The 20,104-nt window shown below is 41.8% G+C and overlaps 1 protein-coding gene across 3 annotated transcripts in view; it reads left to right on the plus strand.

Annotated features, from left to right (window-relative positions):
• The window catches only part of fgd5a (FYVE, RhoGEF and PH domain containing 5a), a 42,040-nt gene that overhangs the window by 17,652 nt on the left and 4,284 nt on the right, over positions 1 to 20,104 (plus strand). For all 3 annotated transcript variants that reach the window (XM_020592913.1, XM_020592911.1, XM_020592912.1), the window contains 16 exons: positions 3,214 to 3,331; positions 5,022 to 5,080; positions 5,463 to 5,493; positions 8,151 to 8,302; positions 9,557 to 9,713; positions 13,838 to 13,928; positions 14,381 to 14,431; positions 14,588 to 14,646; positions 15,358 to 15,429; positions 15,630 to 15,698; positions 18,342 to 18,425; positions 18,525 to 18,604; positions 18,744 to 18,840; positions 19,109 to 19,246; positions 19,478 to 19,580; positions 19,687 to 19,823. In XM_020592913.1, coding sequence (XP_020448569.1) covers positions 3,214 to 3,331; positions 5,022 to 5,080; positions 5,463 to 5,493; positions 8,151 to 8,302; positions 9,557 to 9,713; positions 13,838 to 13,928; positions 14,381 to 14,431; positions 14,588 to 14,646; positions 15,358 to 15,429; positions 15,630 to 15,698; positions 18,342 to 18,425; positions 18,525 to 18,604; positions 18,744 to 18,840; positions 19,109 to 19,246; positions 19,478 to 19,580; positions 19,687 to 19,823 — 1,498 coding nt within the window. The remainder of the gene's footprint in view (positions 1 to 3,213; positions 3,332 to 5,021; positions 5,081 to 5,462; positions 5,494 to 8,150; positions 8,303 to 9,556; positions 9,714 to 13,837; positions 13,929 to 14,380; positions 14,432 to 14,587; positions 14,647 to 15,357; positions 15,430 to 15,629; positions 15,699 to 18,341; positions 18,426 to 18,524; positions 18,605 to 18,743; positions 18,841 to 19,108; positions 19,247 to 19,477; positions 19,581 to 19,686; positions 19,824 to 20,104) is intronic.

The following is a 20,104-nucleotide window of genomic DNA, read 5'->3' on the forward strand; positions in this document are numbered from 1 at the left end:
TATAAGGAAAGGCTCCAGCCTCTCGCCTCACAGTGCTGTTCTGACTCTCTTGGCACAGTGGCATAGAGGAGGAATCAACTGAAAACAGGTGCTCAGAAGTTATAATACTGTTGAATACAGTATGTGGTGCAGACAGCCTGTCAGATGATGTTATTGTCATCCAGTGCCCTCTTCTATCACAGGTAAGGCAGTAGCAGTAAGAGTGCCACTGTCTTCACAAACCATTGCATCACACATGGCCACAGCAGCTACAGGCTATAGTACTACATGTAATCATCATCACTAAGAGCAGCAAGCAATTGAAAACAGCTCCAGATCTGCTAATCTCCCCATCAGTATCCCAATCTTTTACAGTTAGCGGGCTAATGAACCTATTCAGCTGTTCCTATTTCCTATAATAGCATCATTACACGTGGAAAAAAGGCCTGTCTGATTGCACCTAATATATATTTTAATACTCAATGTTTAGCTCAATTGAATTACATATTACAAGCATCATCAAATTCACAGGAGTCTGGCAGAATATATAGGTCTTTTTACAGAGAGTCATTGCATCCTCCTCTGTATTTGACACAGTAGATTTAACTTTGTCACGTTACAAAAGACATTCCAATCGGCTGGCATAATAGCCTTGTCTTAATGGTCTTAGAAAAGGGATTCATGTGTTAGGCCTACCATAGTACAAAAACATATATTCACAGGTTTAAAGCTACAGTATTGAAGCTCAGAAAATGAAGCAAGCACTGACATGACTGCTCACGTATTGACTGACAGCCATGAGTTCCCACCTCTGACTTTGGCCCTCTCTGATTGGTTAGATGGGCACGACTCCCTCAGGACCTTTAGAAGGAAATATCTGCCAGGTTGTTCAGTGAGTCTGGGTCAAGTAACTTTAAACATAAAGGTTTTCTGTCCAAAAAAATAATGTAATTTGTAATTTTGTAATTTAAGAAGACATTTAATCCAATTTAACAATTCACAGTGATTGTTTCACTTTTATGTTGGGCTTTTCTGGAAGATATTGTTATAAATTGGTCACAGCCCTACGGTACAGCACAGAGGACAATGTGTTTTCAGGGCCATCTGAGGATTGATTGTGAAAATGTGAATGTAAGAAAAACTTTCTCTTGATCATATGAAGGAATTCCCCTCACACAAACAATAAATCAGAGCCTAAGAATAAGTTCAGAGGACCATCCTTCCAGGTTTCTGTCCTTCCCAGCATCACCCAGGAGCCCACATTAGGTTGACCTGTCTACTCTTAGGTTAGCCATGATTAATGGCCTGTAGGTGCTTCCTTCAGCCTATCAGATAGGTCTGATGTGTGTGTGGTGTGAACGTTATGAAGTGTGAATATGTCTGAATGGACATGAAACCCAGCAAGTAACCCTGTTAGCCTTTGGTCCTCTCCTTGCACACAGGAGGCTGTTAAGACACCCAGACAAACGTTTGTTATGAGGCTGTGTGACTGTTTGTGTGTGTAAACAAGTGTGCAGATGTATTTCTGTCATATCTTTTTTACATTAACTTCATTTAAGACGTTTTATGGTTTATACTAAGCAAAAGGTTACAATAATACAGCTAAATTTATTGATCATTTATATTGTCTCTACCAGTAGTTTCTAGAATTAGTTGAATCATGTTCAGTCTGTAACACCACAAAAGGAAACATAATTTCTCACAAATGCAGTTTCCTAGACTATTGTATCTTTAAATTGCTTGTTGTCCAACAGAACAAAACCTGAGGATATTCAGTTTACTATCATGTATAATAAAGAAAAACAGTAAATCCTCACAAATAAAAGGCCAGAACCAGAAACTATCTGGTATCTTTGCTAAAAAGGACTTAAATTAATTATCAAAACTGTTGCAGATTATTTTTCTCTTGAAGAAATAATTGACCAATAGCTGCAGCTATAAAAAGGAATATATGGTCGTTTGACATCACAATTTAAGGGAAAATCTATATAAAATACACTTTGTTTGGTGTATTCTTTTCATTTTTGCAGATAATCTGTCAAACATTAAGAAATGACACAGTTTCAACAAATGATTTTAAAATCTTTTTTAAGAATTGAATTTGTCAATGCATCCCTCAGAGTCAAAGAGCAAGAGCTATTTAAAACATATATCCATTTGCACAGATTAGGTGGAAACGTCAAAGAAAAGACAGACATAATGGCTTCACGTAAAGAGGACTCAAGTGACCAGAATACAAAGCAGCTGCCTGTCAAAACTTGAAATGCCTTTTGATTGCCCCAAGAGTTTATTTTTCTCATCATAAATTAGTTTAACTTGATATTATTAGCATTATCCTGTTTTATTGCAGAACTGTCAACACTTCCTGCAGCAGAATGTAATGGATAAGGTATTTAAGTGTCTTTGTGCAAACTGCATATCTGCACATTTTGCTGCTCTGCTACACTCTGACTCTCATTATAAGTACCAGGTACTGTGTGGCTCTGCTACACTCTGACTCTCATTATATGTACCAGGTACTGTGACATACTGCACCCAGATTTAGCTGTTATATCTAAGCTATGTTGTATAAAATGGGTATGCAGTAGAACCTTTCCATTTGTGGTGAAACCTGCCAACAGCGCTGTCCTAAAGCTGCTTTAGCTGCTTGTACAGTACTTGTTAACACTTCTCATCCAGGCGATGTGAAATTTATCACACATACTGATTGGGTCTTAATGGACCAAGGGGCATTCATAATTGCCACAGGTAACATTTAAAGGGGATTACATGTGAAGTGACCTAAAGTGTGCCCCCTCGGGTACAGCAGCACACAAAAGGATTATCAGTACACATACACATCTGTGCCATCTGTTAGACGAACCAATCATGAAAGGGATTACAGTGTGTCTCCAGAGGACTCCATGAGAGGAGTGGAAATGTTCAGAGACGCAAACAGGAAAAGAAAAAGCATATATTTACAGAGGACTTTGATTATTACTCAGTGCTTTGAGACCATGCTGCTGCAAAGATTGTATACACTGGACTTTCACTGCATATGCTAAGTGGATTGTTTTTTGTCTTCTGTGCTGCCTTGCATTCCCCACTGAAAATATCCAGTGGCTTTCTTTATATTCTAGAGCAATGCTATTGGAGACATGTTACAGTAGAGATGCTGCAGTTCCTTTAAACATTCAAATGTTAGTACCAGTGCTTTTTTTGCTGTATTTATAGTGTCTTTTGTTTCCTTGGCAGTGCATACACCGAGCCTTTCCCACTGAATCCTGTCTCTGCTAGGCTGTCAGCAGACGAGGACCATGGCCGTACCTCAGAGGAGGAAGACGGGGTGGCCGAGCAGGGCTATGACCGACAGGTGAGATATGGGAGGCAGAACAAATGATACAAGGTTAGAAGGTGGTTCATTTGATCATCTCACACACTCCGGTCGGCATCAAAGTCGGGCCCGACAATGGCTACACCAGTCAGTCCTGTTGGTGTCACTATCATTAAGTCTATCAATGCTGTTGATGGGCGGGGGGGCGCAACTCCTCTCAGTACTGCTCTGGCCATTGGGATGGTTATTCTCTACCGCCCTTTATGAGTTCCACCAGGTGTGAGCAACGACTATTCTGCTGACCGTTGAGTGCCATAGCACCTCCTCTGTCCTTGCCTTTTGGGACTTCCATGTCCCTCCTTCACCGAGTGTACAGATCACTCACCATTTACAGCATGGTTGCTGTCTATTTAAACCACAGATGGGGCTTGGTTGTAAGTACCAGGGCTTGTCCACGCACCGGTGGGCCCGCACACCTCACCTCTGGAGGCCAAACTCCTCCAAGATCCCTAGCTATTTAGCCTGGGGCTGCAAGGTACCCAGTCGACGTGTGGTGCCACGAAGAGGCATAGCTGGGGCTTGATGGCGGAGAGGCCATGTACTGTCAGGGAGGACTTACGCACTCAGCCTCCTTTTCACTAAAAAGGGTCAGACAACGGCGGTAGCTAAGAGTGAGAGAGTATAAGCCCTTTCTATGCTACAACTACCACACTAGACGCATACCACCCGTCCTGTGAGCATTCATATAACTTACTCAATACAGTTTGATCATCTGAACTACAGAATTTGCCCACAAATCAGCAAAATGTGCAAAAAACATTTGAATGATTCAAGAGCAACAGACAGATTTGAACAAAAAGGACAATCATACAATAAAATAATAAGAGAGAATCTTCTGTGGTGCATACACAGGTTCAGAATGATCAGTTTGACAGTAATATATGCACTATTCACCCTGATTCACTGTGGAGCTGGCTGTAATGTATCACCTCAAATTCCCCAGACTTCTGTACAGTAAAAAGCTGCCATTTTACAGTAGCTCAGAGTTGGATCCCACCCGTCCTGCTACCACAATAATATCAGGCCCCTACTCCCATCATGTGACACGCATTTCCTTGTTTTCTACTTCTTCAAAGAAAAAAATACAATAAAGTATAGAAAAAATGAGGAGGAAGAGGCACACAGAGTCATGAGCCGGGCTCAGGAACACTTAACACCATTTAATTGAAGTGTGCTTTGGTTTTATTTCGCAGAAATGAGGATCGCCATGCCTTCCCTGGAATATTTGTGAAATGCCTCACATAGGAAATAATAACACTGACAAAGCACAGCAGCCTTGCCAGTAAACCAGCTAAATGGCTTCAAGTGTTATGTTTTGGCCCAGATGTTTTGAGGCCATGTGATTAGTGTCTAACTCAGTGGGTAGGATTGCTGTTACTACATGCACACGCACACACACACACACACACACACACACACACACACACACAACCTCTCATACATAACACATCCAATTTGAAAAGGCTTCATGTCTATGCTGCACTATAATGAAATGATCAGTCTTATTTTGACAGCAAAAATAAATAAATAAATAGTGAATTAGCTTTTTCACAAGTCTGGCTGTGTAGCTGTCCCTGTTAATGTTCAAGAGGAGGAACTGCCTACAGAGAGCCTTTAGACATTAACTGTGCTCATTTATCTCCTACTGTTCTCCCTCTCTGTCACACAGATTGATGGCCGATCGCGAGCGTTCTACATTGCCAAGGAGCTTGTCGACTCAGAGAAACTGTGAGAGCCTGCGCTCGTGGATTTCCTTATTTTCACTGTTCTCCAGCATGTCATCACACACAAGCCTGCTGCATCCACATCTGATCTTTCATCTGCTTTCCTTTTCCTTTCGACAGTTTCTACCATGCTCCTATACTCATTTGTTGAGCTGTATGCACAGGAACTGACAGCTAATTGTACATCTTATGAAACTTATCAAAATGCCAGTCTTACTGTACTTTTACCCTGCTACACACTTATCCTGCTAATTTTCTTATCATGCATAGTTTAAATAACTTAATGTATCTTGCAGAAAGATTAGCATAGTTGTGTAGTTGTGTCAAAGAGTGAATTCTTCTTCATAGTTGAATTAAATCTTATGTTTCTCTCCTTTTGTTTGTAGACATGTCAGTGCCCTGAAGTACCTTCAAGAGGTAGGCAAACCTTCACAGCCATGAATGTCTCTTGCTTCAAGGCCTATAAAATTTTTTTGAAAACCTACTGATAGCATCATATCCTGTGTGTCTGCTCCCCAGTCTTTGTCTCCTTCTTCTCCTCCTCCCCCAGTTGTAAGGCTCTGCTCAGGTTTATCAGTGTTGTTGCAGCAAGTTCTACTTCCTGGTCTTGGCAAATTTTACATGTACTCTGGTGTGGTCAGTTGTAAGATGACGCAGCACGCGCACACACCAGGCACATTTGCAGATGCTGTCCTTGTATCCAAACACAATTCATACCATATGTGTAGATACGCAAACAACCCTCCTGGAAACCAGCCACCCCGACAACCTGATTGGCCAACCCTGGTGCCACCAAGAGTCAAAATGTGATGCTGGTCAGTAATAATGAATGAAAAATGAAAAACAATGACAAATTGTCACCATAAATGCAAATAAATATTTTTTGTGCTTTAAAATTAATATTGATCAAATTAGATTTATTAATTCTTTTTATTGATTCTTAATAATGTATGCTTTATTATTTCCTAGAATTTGGGGCTTAATTTACCTTTTACATGTATTTCAAATGTGCCACCCCTCTCTGAGTTTGTGCCCCATCCTGGCCACCCATTCCCAAATTTTCTAGATCCACCCCTGCATAAATGACTTTCAAATTGTGAACACTGAAATTATTTGAAAAATGATTTCATTTTGATTGGAAAGGAACATGTTTATGGAGACATCAGATAGGCAACACCTTTTAAAAAGCAGTGTGTAAAGATGATGGTCGCTAGTACAAATCTGTCAGGTAGAGTCATTGCACTCAGAGACGCCCATCATTCAGCCTGTACCTTATAACCTTGAATAAGGTCATAACCTGAATTTCATATGTGCACCCCCTCACTGTGATTTATGAAAGCCTGCTGTGAGTACAAAAGCAGCTCTTCTGTGTAATGTGCAATTTGATACCATTAAACAGCAGCTAATGCAAATATTATACAGCGGACCCCTCTGATGATCATAAATTTGCAAACTCATTGTGACGCTCAATTATACTAATTAGTCACTGCCAAAATACAGACAGTAACATGTGCTGCAAGCCAATATGTGCATCAGTGCTTCAGAAGTGACATTTTGACAGTAACTTCACAGCATACCCTGAACTACTTTTTTTTGTGTGTAAATTGTCTGTTTTCACAACATCTCACTTTAAAGAGACATGGAGTAGCCCTGGCCTGTGCTCCTCTTCACTGTTACAAGCTAATTAAATCTTCTTGCCGCCTTTCAAAGTTGACACTGAAGGTGTTTTCATCATGCTGTTGCATAATGCATAGGTACAGTGTTAGCTATCATTATACTTCCCACAGTGAGATATTAGTTACTGTCTGAAACAGCATGAACCTGAATAATTCAGCTGGGAAAGACTCTAGCGGCCAACGTGTACAAACACACGGTTTGGGGGGGCAAAAACAGGAGAGCGCAAAGTAAGAGGCACACATGAGCTATTGTTCCATTGTTTCAAAAGGAAGAGAAAATACAAAGAATTTTCAAAGTCTCCACGTAGGAAGGGAGGCCGTGCTCTTCTTCTAAAAAACATTCCTTATCACAGCTTCAACATATCAGCCTTAGACTTAATATTTGCTTTCGTTTGTAAACCGTGACCTCTGAACAGACTCTCTGCGCTGAGTTACGGCCACACATGACTGGCCACTCAACCGACTGCTTAACGTTGCTTCTTGAACTGCCTTAGCTGAGAAAAATATGGATGAGGTGTAGAAAGGATCAGCAAAATGGAGAGTAAATCTCCTCTCTGTCTTGGCTTTGAGAGTGTGTACTGTATGTGTGTTAAAGTATCTGTTCTTCTCCCTAGCAGACATGATGAATGCTAACTCATATGCCATCGACTGTGCGTGATGAACAGCATGTGCTGAAGTGCCCGGTGTCACCATATTATCTCATGGCCTGGTGTTTTATGTCTGTGCTATACTCAGAACTGAAATGGATGGCCTGTGATACTTATCCCTTACAGACACATCAAGGCTTTATATATGATGCTAGTTTCTTTGGCCACAGAGAAAACAAAGATTTTTCAAGATGTTTCTGCAGCTCCTAACAGTTCATCCAGTTTCATCTATCCATGTCTTCATTTGCTGAGTAGATAAATAACTTCTCTGTTTTTTTACTCCCCACTGCAGCTATTAATGCCTGCTGCACCTGCTTTATATCTGCTGAATGGGCTTCACTGAGCTTAACTTCACTGCCTATTAATGAGTTTTTAGGTCCTTGTCTACAAAGAAATGAAACGTGGTGACTATGTACAAATCAGCATTGTGTCATTGAGTACCAAGGTCGTTATGCAACAACACCTGGCGTGTAGCTCTTGTACAAACAGTGCCGCCTTTCCTGAATGCCTGGACAGAGCCCAAAGTCCTGAGATGATATGAAGGGAGGGTGTCAGGAAGGATGTTTAGGAGGATCTGACCTTCCACCATTCCATCTTTCCCCCCATCTTCCTCTATTCCTTTCATCTCTCCTCCCTTCCTCCTTCCATCCTCACAACCATTTCCTCCATTCCTCTCTCGTTTTCCTCTGCTTGGCAACTTTGTCTTCCAAAAAGTCTATCACCACACATCCAGTTTCCCTCTCTTGTGCAGGACTTCAGGTCAGCAGTGGCTGAGGCAGTGGGTGAGGATGGGGTGCCAGTGCTGGAGGAGCAGAGGTTAGGGGAGATATTGGGTGTGCTCCCACAGGTCTACACCCTCCACAGCAGCATCCTCACTGAGCTTGAGGAACGTATTAGTCAGTGGTAAGAAGCACCACACACAATACTGATAATGGTGCTGTGGCATATTCTTCCGCAGTTCAGCTGAGTTTGAGTTTTCATGTAGCCACAATACGCTCGCGTGAAGTATTGAAACTATGACAGACTGGTGCTGGGTGGAAATAGAGTAAAGAAACTTCCACAGTGGTAATAATTCACTGTCTGCTGAGGTCACAATAATTACTCTATCCTTACCCTAACCCTGCTTCAAAATGCACAGCTGTATAAATTAGGTCAGTCCTTTTTCAACTACAGGCCTATTCCTAGTTTGTTGGTGTTTTATTAAAGGAAGAGTTTGACATTTGGGGAAATACATTTTGATTTGTAATCTTGACAAAAGATACATGAGCAGACTCATGTCATCAATATGTCTTTACTGTAAAAATGAGGCAGATAGTTAGCTTAGCTTAAATACTGGAAACAAGGAGAAACCTGGCTTTGACCAAAGGTAACAATATCTGTCCACCAACACTCCTTTAACTCACTTGTTAGCTCGTTATATCACGTTTGCTTAATCCATACAAAAAACCAAGTGTAAGAATGACGAGTTATGGTTTTAAATGGGGTAATGTGCTGAAGTGATGTCCTAGTATCCACTGGTTGCCTCACAGTGATAAAATGACCTGTATTAATTAGACAGAGCTGGACCAGAGAGACAGAAATAAGCTAACCACATGCCGTTTAACCGAACAGATATGACAGTGGTACCGATCTTCTCATCTAACACTTGTCAAGAAAACAAATAAGCATGTTTCCTAAAGTATCAAACTATTACTAAGACTAGAGCAGTGCAGTCACACTGATGTTGTAAGAAAGAGAATGGCTTTTATAACTTACATAGCTTTCAGCTGAAAGCAAAGTGTCCTATTCTGTTTGTTGAAAGTTGTCAAACATTATTCTGTAAAATACCAGAATTGAAGTAGAAGCAGGCAAGGAAGGCTGAGGAAAATTGGTTACATCTAAAAAGACTTATACAATCCTGAAATAATCAATCAGCCAATCACATTTTTATTTTGGACACATTTAGGGTCCATAAAATAATAATGTAAGAAATACAATATAATAATACGTAACATACAAAGCAAATAAATCAAAATAAAAAAACACTGCACATGACAAACTTACTTTATCTAACTGTGTAAGAGTACCGAAGGATTCTTCCTTTTAATCATAAGTATTAATTGTACATAAAGCTGTTAATGAAAATGTACTTAATTGTTAGTTTTCTTCACTGTGAAGGGAGGAAAGTCAAAGGGTGGTGGATGTCATCCTGTCTCGTCGAGAGGACTTTGGGGTGTTTGACACCTACATCTCAAACTATGATCGCAGCATGTCCTTACTGGAAGAAAGCAGCAGGAACAGCTCAGCCTTCGCCAGCATCGTCAAGACATTTGAGGTAAAACTGTGGACCTGACAGTCCAGAACATGAGCAGATGCTGAGCTGTTGTTGATATGACTGCGTTTTCTTGCCAACAATCTTATCACTGTTTTTTATCTGGTTACTATCATAAACACAAGTGTGGGTTTGCAGTTCTGCGTGGTAGGCAGAAATCTTCTTCAAAGGGGGACTGGAGGGTTTATTTTGACAGTCACATTTAGATTTCAGGTTTAGTTTCCATATTTGCGGAGGGAAAGTGAAGCCTTGTTTTCCTGGAGTAGAGACTGAATTCCCCTGGCACTCACTCAGCAGCTTGCTACCTACACTTCTGTCACCTAGCTTACATGAGGAGATAATGGCCTTTCCAAACCCTCTCTATCCTGCTCCTCTCCATGGGACTGACCTTCCCACTGTCACGTTCGCATACTTTAAACCCACTCAACACCAAATACTCATTCTTTGGCCAGCGTGAATCTCCTCATCCTTGATACTCTCTGGAGAGCAGGGATGTGGAATCTGGGGTGAAGGAATCAAATCAACTGAAGGCTCTTTTTAAGTGTCACAGAGGTCCAGAAATTATTTTCCTGGCTCACCTAATAAAGTCTTTATCCTTTTGTTTAATTGGAATATGTATAGCCAGACCTGATAAAAAGACAACATACTAACTGAAAGACACAGTATTAAAAGGACCACAGAGTTACAGCAATAGATTTGACGTTTCTAAAGCTGCTTTATCTGTCTTTAAAACTGATTCACAGCTTGCAGAGTTGAAACAGTGTAGCAATGTAGCACACAGGGCACCCTGAAAAGAAAATTAACTAAATGAAAATTATTAGGCATTGCTTGGTCATGTAATGTACAGTATATGCTAACCTTGTGGTTTAATTTGTGTAATACAGTTAAGTTAAATCATTCCCCAGATTCTGTTTATGGTGAAGTCTGGGTTCCACAGTGTTACCTACTGATTTCATCGCCTTTCTACCCAAATTAATGTGTTACCAGTTCCACGTCATGCTGACACAGTGGTTCCAGGTGTTTCTGGTTTGATAAGAAAAGCGAACAGACAAGGCACCAACTGTCTCCATTCGTGAATATTCAGCAGCAGCTGCCTCTAACCAGAAAAACTTTGGCTCTGCCAGACTTTAGTTGAACTAATGTAAATGGAAAGGAGTGGAAGTGTTCCATCACCTTTAGTCCATCACCTTACAGCATGTTTTCACTCTTGGTCTATGTCAGCCACAAATTTATACCTTGGTAACCTTGAACAAAGTCAGCAATGTGCCTCTTCATTTTAGGCTGATGAAGTAGATTTTAGTCAATTTTATCACATTTTACAGGCAGTAAATTGATTTATTTTGGAAGGATAAAAGGGCACAAGAACACTTTTTTTCACACAAAAATTTTGTTGAGATGAAAATTTAGATAATTTCTTTCTGGCTGGTCATTTGTGTCCATGTGCAAACTTTGATTTATTGTACATCTCTGACATTAACACACCCAGAGGTGTGTTCAAGAACCCTTTCTTGGTCCACTGGCAGATTCACCACACACGTCACTGTATAAACACAGTGCGTGTTGTATTTACATTTCCCTTATTGTATATAAACCTGAGCTTTATTCTCCACACTCCCACACCAATGTATTGTGTCTGCATGTGATGGATGCTGTGCTGTATCAGAGCACTGCCTGGGGAGTTGCATCGTGTGCGTGACCCCCTCAGTAATGAGGGAGAAGAAGGGTTTAGGGTTACTAAAGATGGTCGTACAGGTCATAGGAACCACTCTTCTACTGAGAAGGACAGCTGTCATTTATCTGTTAGCTGTATGAGACTTCATCAATCATACTTCACAGGACTCCACAGGATCATTTGAATGTTTTGATCAACATTAATTCTTCATCGTTCGCAGTCATTTTTTTCTCTGACTTAAACCTTCACTTCTTTCAACACCTTTCTTTCCTCTCCACCCTCATGCTCCTCCACCTTTATTGCTGCAACCCAAAGTCCAGCAGTATAAGTGGTAGTAATTTCATTGCGGATGTGGTGATGACAGTGATGAAGTAGCCACAGACCCTGATCAGATCAGAGCTAGACACTTACAGGATTAAAGCTTCCTCTCCACAGCCAGTTACCACACCATCTATAAACACTGGCCACTAAAATGCAGTATATGTTTGTACATGTGTGTGTGTGTCCTTTATGTGTGAGTGTGTCTGATTGTTTCTGTCCATACATACAGTGGATTGTGTGGCTCTTCCAAAACTAGTTTTATGAAATCTCTCTACAAAGCACTCTAGCTTGGATTTATATTCCTGTCATGGCCTGAGTTTGTGTTAAAGCATGTGTGTTTTCTCTTTTGCAAGAAGCCCAGGAGGAGAAGAGGAGGCTGTGTAGCAGGTGGACAGAGAGCGATAGGGGGAGAGAGCGATGGAGTGAAATCCTTGTAAAGGCAGCTGGGCAATGAGGCAGACAGAAGCTAATTAGAGAAGCAGCCTCCTTTACAACTCCGCAATTAGATCAGTTGTGTGTGTGCAGGCAGCAAGTCAGCTGGCCGTGTCTGAAAGGTGTGTTTATTTGTCTGTACGCGTGTGTGTGTGTGTGTGTGTGTGTGTGTGTGTGTGTGTGTGTGTGTGCGTGTGTTTGTCTCCCAGCACGAAGCATCACACACTCCCTCTTCTCTCCTCCTCCATTTGGCTCACTCACCCAAACAATCCACATGCTAATTACCATCTCTGGAACGCCACTTCCTCTGAACAAATGTCAAGTGGATGACAATTTACAAGCGACACTTGAGGAGAGCGGATGTTCTGAAGCCCAGCAGGTTTAATAATGAAGAGCTGAGTATTGTTGTACTTGATGCATCGTGCAGTAATCAGGAGAGAGGAGGAAAGAGAATGTGGGAGGAAAGAGGGGAGACAGAAAAGTGAGAGAAACTCAGGCAGAGGCTGCTGTTAAGGAGTTAAGCTAAGGATAAGAGGATGATGAGACAGCCAAAGAAAGAAACTGTTCGTGGAGGCCTGCTCATTAAAAAAGGCTTCAGCTCTTTGTTTCACTTTTGACTCCTGCACTCCAGATTGTGATAATGAAGACAAAGAGTGGTGTGTTGTGTTCATCTCACATCCCATCCCTCCCCTTCCCAGACCTAATCAGTTTTTTTTTTCATCACCAACCCAAGGTCTTTGTGTGTATGCTTGTATTTGTGTGTGCGCAGAGGGGTGCATCAGTATGTGTGAATGTATCTTAGAAAAGTTAACTGTGTGTCTGCGTGGGGTTCCCTGTGTGCAGTGCAATGAGATGAAGATGCTGTTTCCCGCAGGGTGCTATCTGTGCCTTTCTAATGAAGGATGGGACTTCATTGGATTAGAAAAAGATTGTGTGTATGTGTGTGTGTGTGTGTGTGTGTGTGTGCGTGTGCCCAGAGCCCATTGCTCCTCTACCTCTCAGGGCATAAATACCTGTCAGAGGCAATTAGATCCTGATTGATTTTCTAAAGCTCTCTTTGATTGTAGCAATTTCTGCCCCCTTTCACCTGCAAATGACTGCTCCAAAAAGAAGAACATGAGTTGTGCAGGGTGTTTGTGTGTGTGTGTGTGTGTGTGTGTGTGTGTGTGTGTGTGTGTGTGTGTGTGTGTGTGTGTGTGTGTGTGTGACCGGCTATCTGACAGTGCTTCCTTTGTCACTGGTGACCTTGACTCACTGCACTGAACTGTAGAGGTTACCCTCATTTTGAAGGCATCGAGCTGTGGGTTTGTAGGTGCAGTTCACTGAGGCATAAAAATGACAAGAGTATAATTTTGTTGCAGTTTTATTCATCAGAAAAGATCCATGGTATTCACATTTAAACAATTTAATTAATGAACACCAATAAAAGGCTTTTTTATATACAGTTCCTACAGGGTTGGATCTATCATTCTAATGTGTGTTGGATTATGATATTAAAATATTGCTGGATTATTTTATGTAGAAAGTGTCAAGTTCATATATTGTTTTTTTTTGTGAAAGTACCTTAACTGTATCATACAGACATTTTTGTAACCCCTGTAAAGATGTGATATCTTATCTATATATTCACCTCTTTTAAAATCCTAACTACTTTATGTGTGTGTGTGTGTGTGTGTGTGTGTGTGTGTGTTTGTGTGCATAGACACGAGGGCTAGATGAGACTGAAGTCCCACTGAAACACCAGCTTCTGCAGGTCATAGTACGAGTACTTCAATATCGAATGCTACTGACAGGTAACATACAAACACACACATTTATTTTCTAACACAAAGCCATGTATTGTATTTTTTGCTGAATCGTGGCCACAAAGTAAAGACTCAGTAATGTCTAAGGTTTGCTGATGACAGCTAACATTAACCATCATTAGCTAATGCTCATACAGCCTATTGGCCTAGTAAGGCTGTAGCAGTAAAACCCTGGAATGTACTGATGTGAGCAGGGGTGTGTTTTATTGCTCATTAATCTAGGTTTCATATGTAATAGGAAGAATATGTTTCTCTGGCTTTTTCACAAATGTTAGAGACGGGAGTATTAACATAATGTTGTGGGGGTTAGCCACAGAGACCAGCTGCACTTCAGAGACAGCTGAAATATTGTCATGTTTTTCTTACTAAATGTTACATTTTATTTAATTAAGTCATTTGATATTTTCAGTTCTTGATTTTTTTTTCTGCATGTTTTACAGATTACCTGAACAATCTTTCTCCTGACTCTAAGGAATACGAGGACACACAAGGTACCCTGCAGAGCGGAGTCCTGTGATAGTTACACTCACACAGACACACTGCAGCTGCTCGACATGTATCAGGGCCCAGTTGTTGAGTCATTGAGCATCTTAACTGAATACAGCTGTGTGTAAATCTTTCTCTTTCTTTCTCTCTTTGTGTTGCAGCTGCCTTGGTGATTGTGTCTGAGGTGGCAGACCAAGCCAATGACAATCTGAAACAGGGGGTGAGTTTGGTCTGGTTGTCCCCTGTGTGTTTACATTCAGGCTGTTTAGCTCCTGTTGACTGAGTTTCACATATTCACAACCCAGGAGTGGTATGATTGAGACCCGTAAGAGCGATTTTCAAATGGAGATTGAGCATGAAGACATTAGACAGCTGAGGTGTTTCTGCATATACTGTCAATCCCTCTTCTAAATGATATGCTGGACTGAAGGACAGGTCTGTCCCTCTGTGACCTCTGCAGATTGTTCATTAACTCCTGGGGCGAGGGAAGGTGATGTCATCAGAAAGTCCCAGGTGTATCATTAGAATGAGAGGAGTGTTTACACTGCCCCTTGATCATGAATAGATGATGGAGAATTCACAGTCACCCTCATCCTCACACCCCCCACTGTCTCACTGTCTCTCCTACCTCTCACTGTCAGGATCCCCTGTGCCTCACTTTGGCTTCCCTTTTCTTTTAATCACACTCGTTTTTTTTCTTGTTATCTCTTCTATGCACACGCACTGGCACACACACACAGGCTGACAGACAGTGGAAACACAGGCCCCCTTTTATCCCCCCCCCAACCCCGTTCAGTTTTCAGTATCAGATCCCTTTCCACCTCCCTCCCTTTCATTCACATACAGACTGGAACAATTGCATTCGCTGTCTCCTTTTGCGTCTGTCACTGGATAATCTCCTTCCATCTCTCTTTCCTGTCCTGCCCCGCAGGAGAACTTGCTGCGCCTGGTCCACATTGAATACAGCATGAAAGGCAAGAGGGACCTCCTGAAGCCTGGAAGGGTGAGCACCATGTAATCACGTCTGGCTAACACTACTGCTTCACTAGCAATACACAGCAAGATTTTGTTCTATAATGGCATCTGAATGCTTCAGTCTATGCAGGCATCAACAGGATTTAAAAACAGTTCATGTAAGCAGTAATGCCATCATCTAACAGCCCCTTCTTATGCATTTTCTGTCTGTGTTGTTTCTTTTGGCAGATGTTTGTCAAAGAGGGCACACTCATGAAGGTCTCAAGGAAAAGCAGGCAGCCACGACACCTATTCCTGGTAATATTTCTTCTGTCCATTGCACTCAACATGAAATTGAAAGCTAATATTTAAGCCTTTAAAATACAGTTTACCCCTTTTGCTCCTTTCTGTTGTTTAATAGTTCAGCATTTTGGGAAATATGCCTATTAGATCTTTTGCCAGGATTTAGACTCAATCAGCAAAGAAGATATAATGTGGTAGTTAGCAAGCTTTAAAATACTGGTAGACAGGTTTTCTTACCTTCAGACAGAGACAGGCTAGGTGTTGCCTTGCTTCCAGAGTTCGTGCTAAGCTAATATAGCTGCCTGCTAGCTATAGCTTTATGTTTACCATATAGACGTGAGAGTGGTATTGCTCTTCTCATCTTATGTTAAGATAGAAACAAATTTGTTCATTCCCTAAAATGTTTAATTTGGAAAAATTATACTCCTGACCCTGTGGCAGCTTGTCACTATGTGATGATATTTATCCTGGGTGATATATTCAAGCTCAAGTCTTCATGTGCACAAAGGGTTTTTTCTGTCTACACCTTTCATTCAAATGGCTTGTGTGTCAGTGTCTAAAACAGTATATACTACAGATGGGTGACAAGTTAAAGGAAAACCATGAATAAATGACTGGTCTCTGTCAGTTTGACAGTGTCCCCATCCATAGGGCATGAGGGGTCAATGAATGGTTTGATGTGAATGAAAATAATGTGAATCATATGCCATGGCCTTCATAGTCACCAGATCTCCACTCAGTTCAACACCTATAGGAGATTCTGGAGCAATATTCGGTGTCTTTTGAAACACTGGGATCACCACTAGTATTGAGTATGAGTATGGATGAATAGCTAAGCCAGCATATTCTTTGTTACATCAGCAATTTGATGAGCCAGTGCAACAGTAGAAAACACCTGGCATGTTTCTGAAGGAATTCTGAAAACAAAGCTAGTGTGATTTGTGAAAATATGGGGGAATGTTGGGTGGAGGTCAGTCTCTGACAGGGGCACAAGGCCAGGGCTGTAAACCCTCCAATAAGCACCACACCCATCCAGCAGGGGCCACCCTCTCCACTCTGCTCCTCTCCTCTTCTCTCCTCCCCTCTGAGGACTTGTTTTCCAGGGCCCAGCTTCCTTACAGGATGTTTGGTGTGGGTCACTGGATGCTGGCTTCCTGTGTACTGGGAGGGGACTGACAGCAAAGTGAAGGCCAGACACCCTGTAGAATGCAGGGAGGAGGGGTGGTGGTGTTAAACAAATGCATAATGAGAAATAGAGAAGCCCACTCCATTGTTCCATGTGAGTTCAGTGCTGTTTCATGTTGTGAGTTATCCGCAGGATTTTGGCCTATACAGTACTAAATGATCCAAATAGACTATAACATGAAGATACTCTGTGGAGTCATTTGTGTTTTTCATTATTCTGTTTATCTATTTTCATCCTTCTCCCAGTCCTATTAACAGGGCAGTGACTGAATAATACTTGGTGTGGATTGGTGGGCTATAATGGTTATATTGCCACTGGCTCCCTTGAAGTGGATGGCTTCCTAGCATCAGGTGTTATTTATGGGCTTTTAAGAAGAGAGAATCTAAAGAACAATGAAGATGAAAGCTATTACTCACCTCAGAAAGAACCTGCAAACATGTCACAAGGCCAGTTTGAAAGAAGAAAGAGAAGGGGGTCAAATCACAGTGAGAAGGGATTAGAATAAGGATGGCGAGAGAGAGGGTGAAGGAGGTGAAGGATTAGAGGATGAGATAAAATGCCACTGTTGAAAGAGTTCATGTCTAAGGTGCCATGGGGTCAGGTAGGTACATGTTGTGTCTCATTTGGGAAAGTTGTTTGTGAAGTCTGTTAACTCGGTGCTCAGTCAGGTTTCTGTGGAAGGAATCTCGGAGTAAATGAGCAGCGCAGGGTGGAGCAGATGAACTGTGGTGGCTTCAGCCCAGAGGTCGCAGGCAGGGCTCACGCTTGGCTATCATGCACTGTTTTGTCTCCAGCCAGCCAGCCAGTGAGTACGTAACTGCAGCTGTTTGTGTTGTTGTTGTGGTGAAGGTGGTTGGGTTCCACCCAGTCCTGGTTCTCAGTGTAGCCTGAGAAGGCAGGGAGGGTGTGGGGAGGCCTGAAGTCCGGAGCAGGGTGGGAGAATTCCTGGATGCTGCCTTTATAGCCCCAGCGGATGTTTAAAGCACATATTAGGTGTGACCAGTGATGTCATTCCTTTTGTCTGCAAAGAAATTAAATGCTTCTCATAATACAATGGACTCTCAGCATCACAATACTTTGAGTGTGACAAGCAAATAAACACTTTCTTTACAGTAATGTTTGATTTTATTGTGCACATACTTGGGGATTTTGTGTTGACAGGATGCACAGACGTGTGAGCGCTGTGAAAGGAAACATAGTCTAAGTAGTTGAGCCCAGAATTCGATTTAAAATAGGAAAGAATAAACAGAGATGCATGCTGCAATGTCAGACATTTCTCTTAAGGTAACACCACCACCTTGTGGTGGTGGGAGTGTTACATTCTGAATAGCTGGGAATTTAAGTAGTACTTATTTTTGTAACCTTAACTATATGATTACTGCACATTCTGATTTATCTACTCATTTTGTTGAAGCATCATAAACAAATAAGTGAAAGCTAATATAATATACCCCTGATGTGTTCTTTTCTAGATGAACGATATAATGCTGTACACCTACCCTCAGCAGGATGGGAAATACAGGCTTAAAAACACGCTTTCTCTGTCCGGGATGAAGGTTGACCTTTCACTTCTCTGATCATCTCGGCTTATGTCTTTCTGTACTTCTCTGTTCACAATGTTTGTTGACTAAACTGTCATATGTTTACATATACAGGTGAGCAAACCTGTCCTGGACAATGTACTGAACTGTCTTAGGGTTGAGGTGTCTGACATCACCATTACACTCTCTGCCAGGTGAGCAGCTCACAGCCAGAACACCGAAAAAGGAACAGTATGGGTTTGTTTACTGACTGGCATAAGACTCCTTGCCTCCTGTTGTTAAGTCTAAAGCCTTTCAAAGACATCAGTTGTGGCTGTCTGTTTATCTCTTCAGCTCGGTTGGAGAGAGGGAGGACTGGTTCCACACACTAAGTCGAGCCATAGCCGACCATGCTGCAGGACTCTGTACGTTTGGCGGACCCTGCAGTGAGGTAATAAAAAGAAATTTATAACACCAACAAAGGCTCTTTGTTGAAGAAGAGAATGTATCTTCTAGTTGTATGATTCACTGCATCAACTGAAAGAAGTCTACATTTGTAGGTGATGATCATTACTTTTTTGAATAAAACTTAACAATAAACACTTGGATTACAGCGAAAACAATACTGAAAGTAAAGATAATAGCTGTAAAAAGCAGCTTTGTGCCCAGTATCTTTCTGATTCAAACATTTCACCACCATCTCAATCTTGTTTAAACAGGCCCGTGAGAAGTTGTGGATGGCCCTGGGTGAAGCTGCTCCAGTGCTGGTGCCAATTTCTCATGTGATGATGTGTATGAACTGTACCTCTGACTTCAGCCTCACGCTCAGACGACACCACTGCAACGCCTGTGGCAAGGTCAGATACACAGCACCGCACAAATCACTTTTCCTTAGGACATTACTGAACTTATCTAACCTTAGTTTAATGTAGCAACTTTGATCCTTTTGTTAAAGATTTTATTGTTTTTGTTAATACTGTGTATCTATGTACAGTATGTACACTCTCTATGTGAATGATAAATGAAGCCCAGTGAAACTGTCCATCTGTGGTTCATATATTTTCTTCATATTTTATCTCTCTAACCAGGTGGTGTGCCGTGCTTGTTCCAGGAACAGATACCCACTGAAGTACCTCAAAGATAGGATGGCCAAAGTGTGTGACCACTGCTATGCTGAGCTCAGGAAGAGAGGTGAATCTTAAATTTCTGTATACAGAAGTGAGTCACTGGTGCTAGAACTAAAGTGTTCTTGGTGTGTTCCTTCCTCTTTGGCATAGTATTAATTGTGTGTTTGTAGGTGGCAGCGTGTCAGGGGCATGCAGTAGCTCCAGCCCTAGGACTCACCGTGCCAGTCGTCCCCTTTCTGCTGTCTTCCAGAGTCTACAGCCCCCGAGTTTGTGGAAAAGCAGAAAGAGCACCTCCGCTCTCAGTCAGGTGGACTACACTTCCCTTGTGTGCCTGTTTCAGTTGTAACATGCATCACCCATGTAACGATATCACTATTTCTTTACTTCTTATTGGCAGCTATGATCAGAGAGACATCTAGGGAACGGTGGTGGCATTTGATTAGAGTCTTTTGTTAGAAGGAAACACTTTAGGCTTGTTCCAGATTACCTGCGTTTTGCCTGGTAAGCAGACTAGAGCAGGCGGCAGCAGGGGGTGGTGACAAAAATCCGCAGTGAGGACAGACAGTTTAGGAGCTTTCCACCAGCCTT

The sequence above is a fragment of the Monopterus albus genome, unplaced genomic scaffold (genome assembly GCF_001952655.1).
Source record: "Monopterus albus unplaced genomic scaffold, M_albus_1.0 scaffold18.1, whole genome shotgun sequence".
In the NCBI taxonomy this organism is placed as follows: domain Eukaryota; kingdom Metazoa; phylum Chordata; class Actinopteri; order Synbranchiformes; family Synbranchidae; genus Monopterus; species Monopterus albus.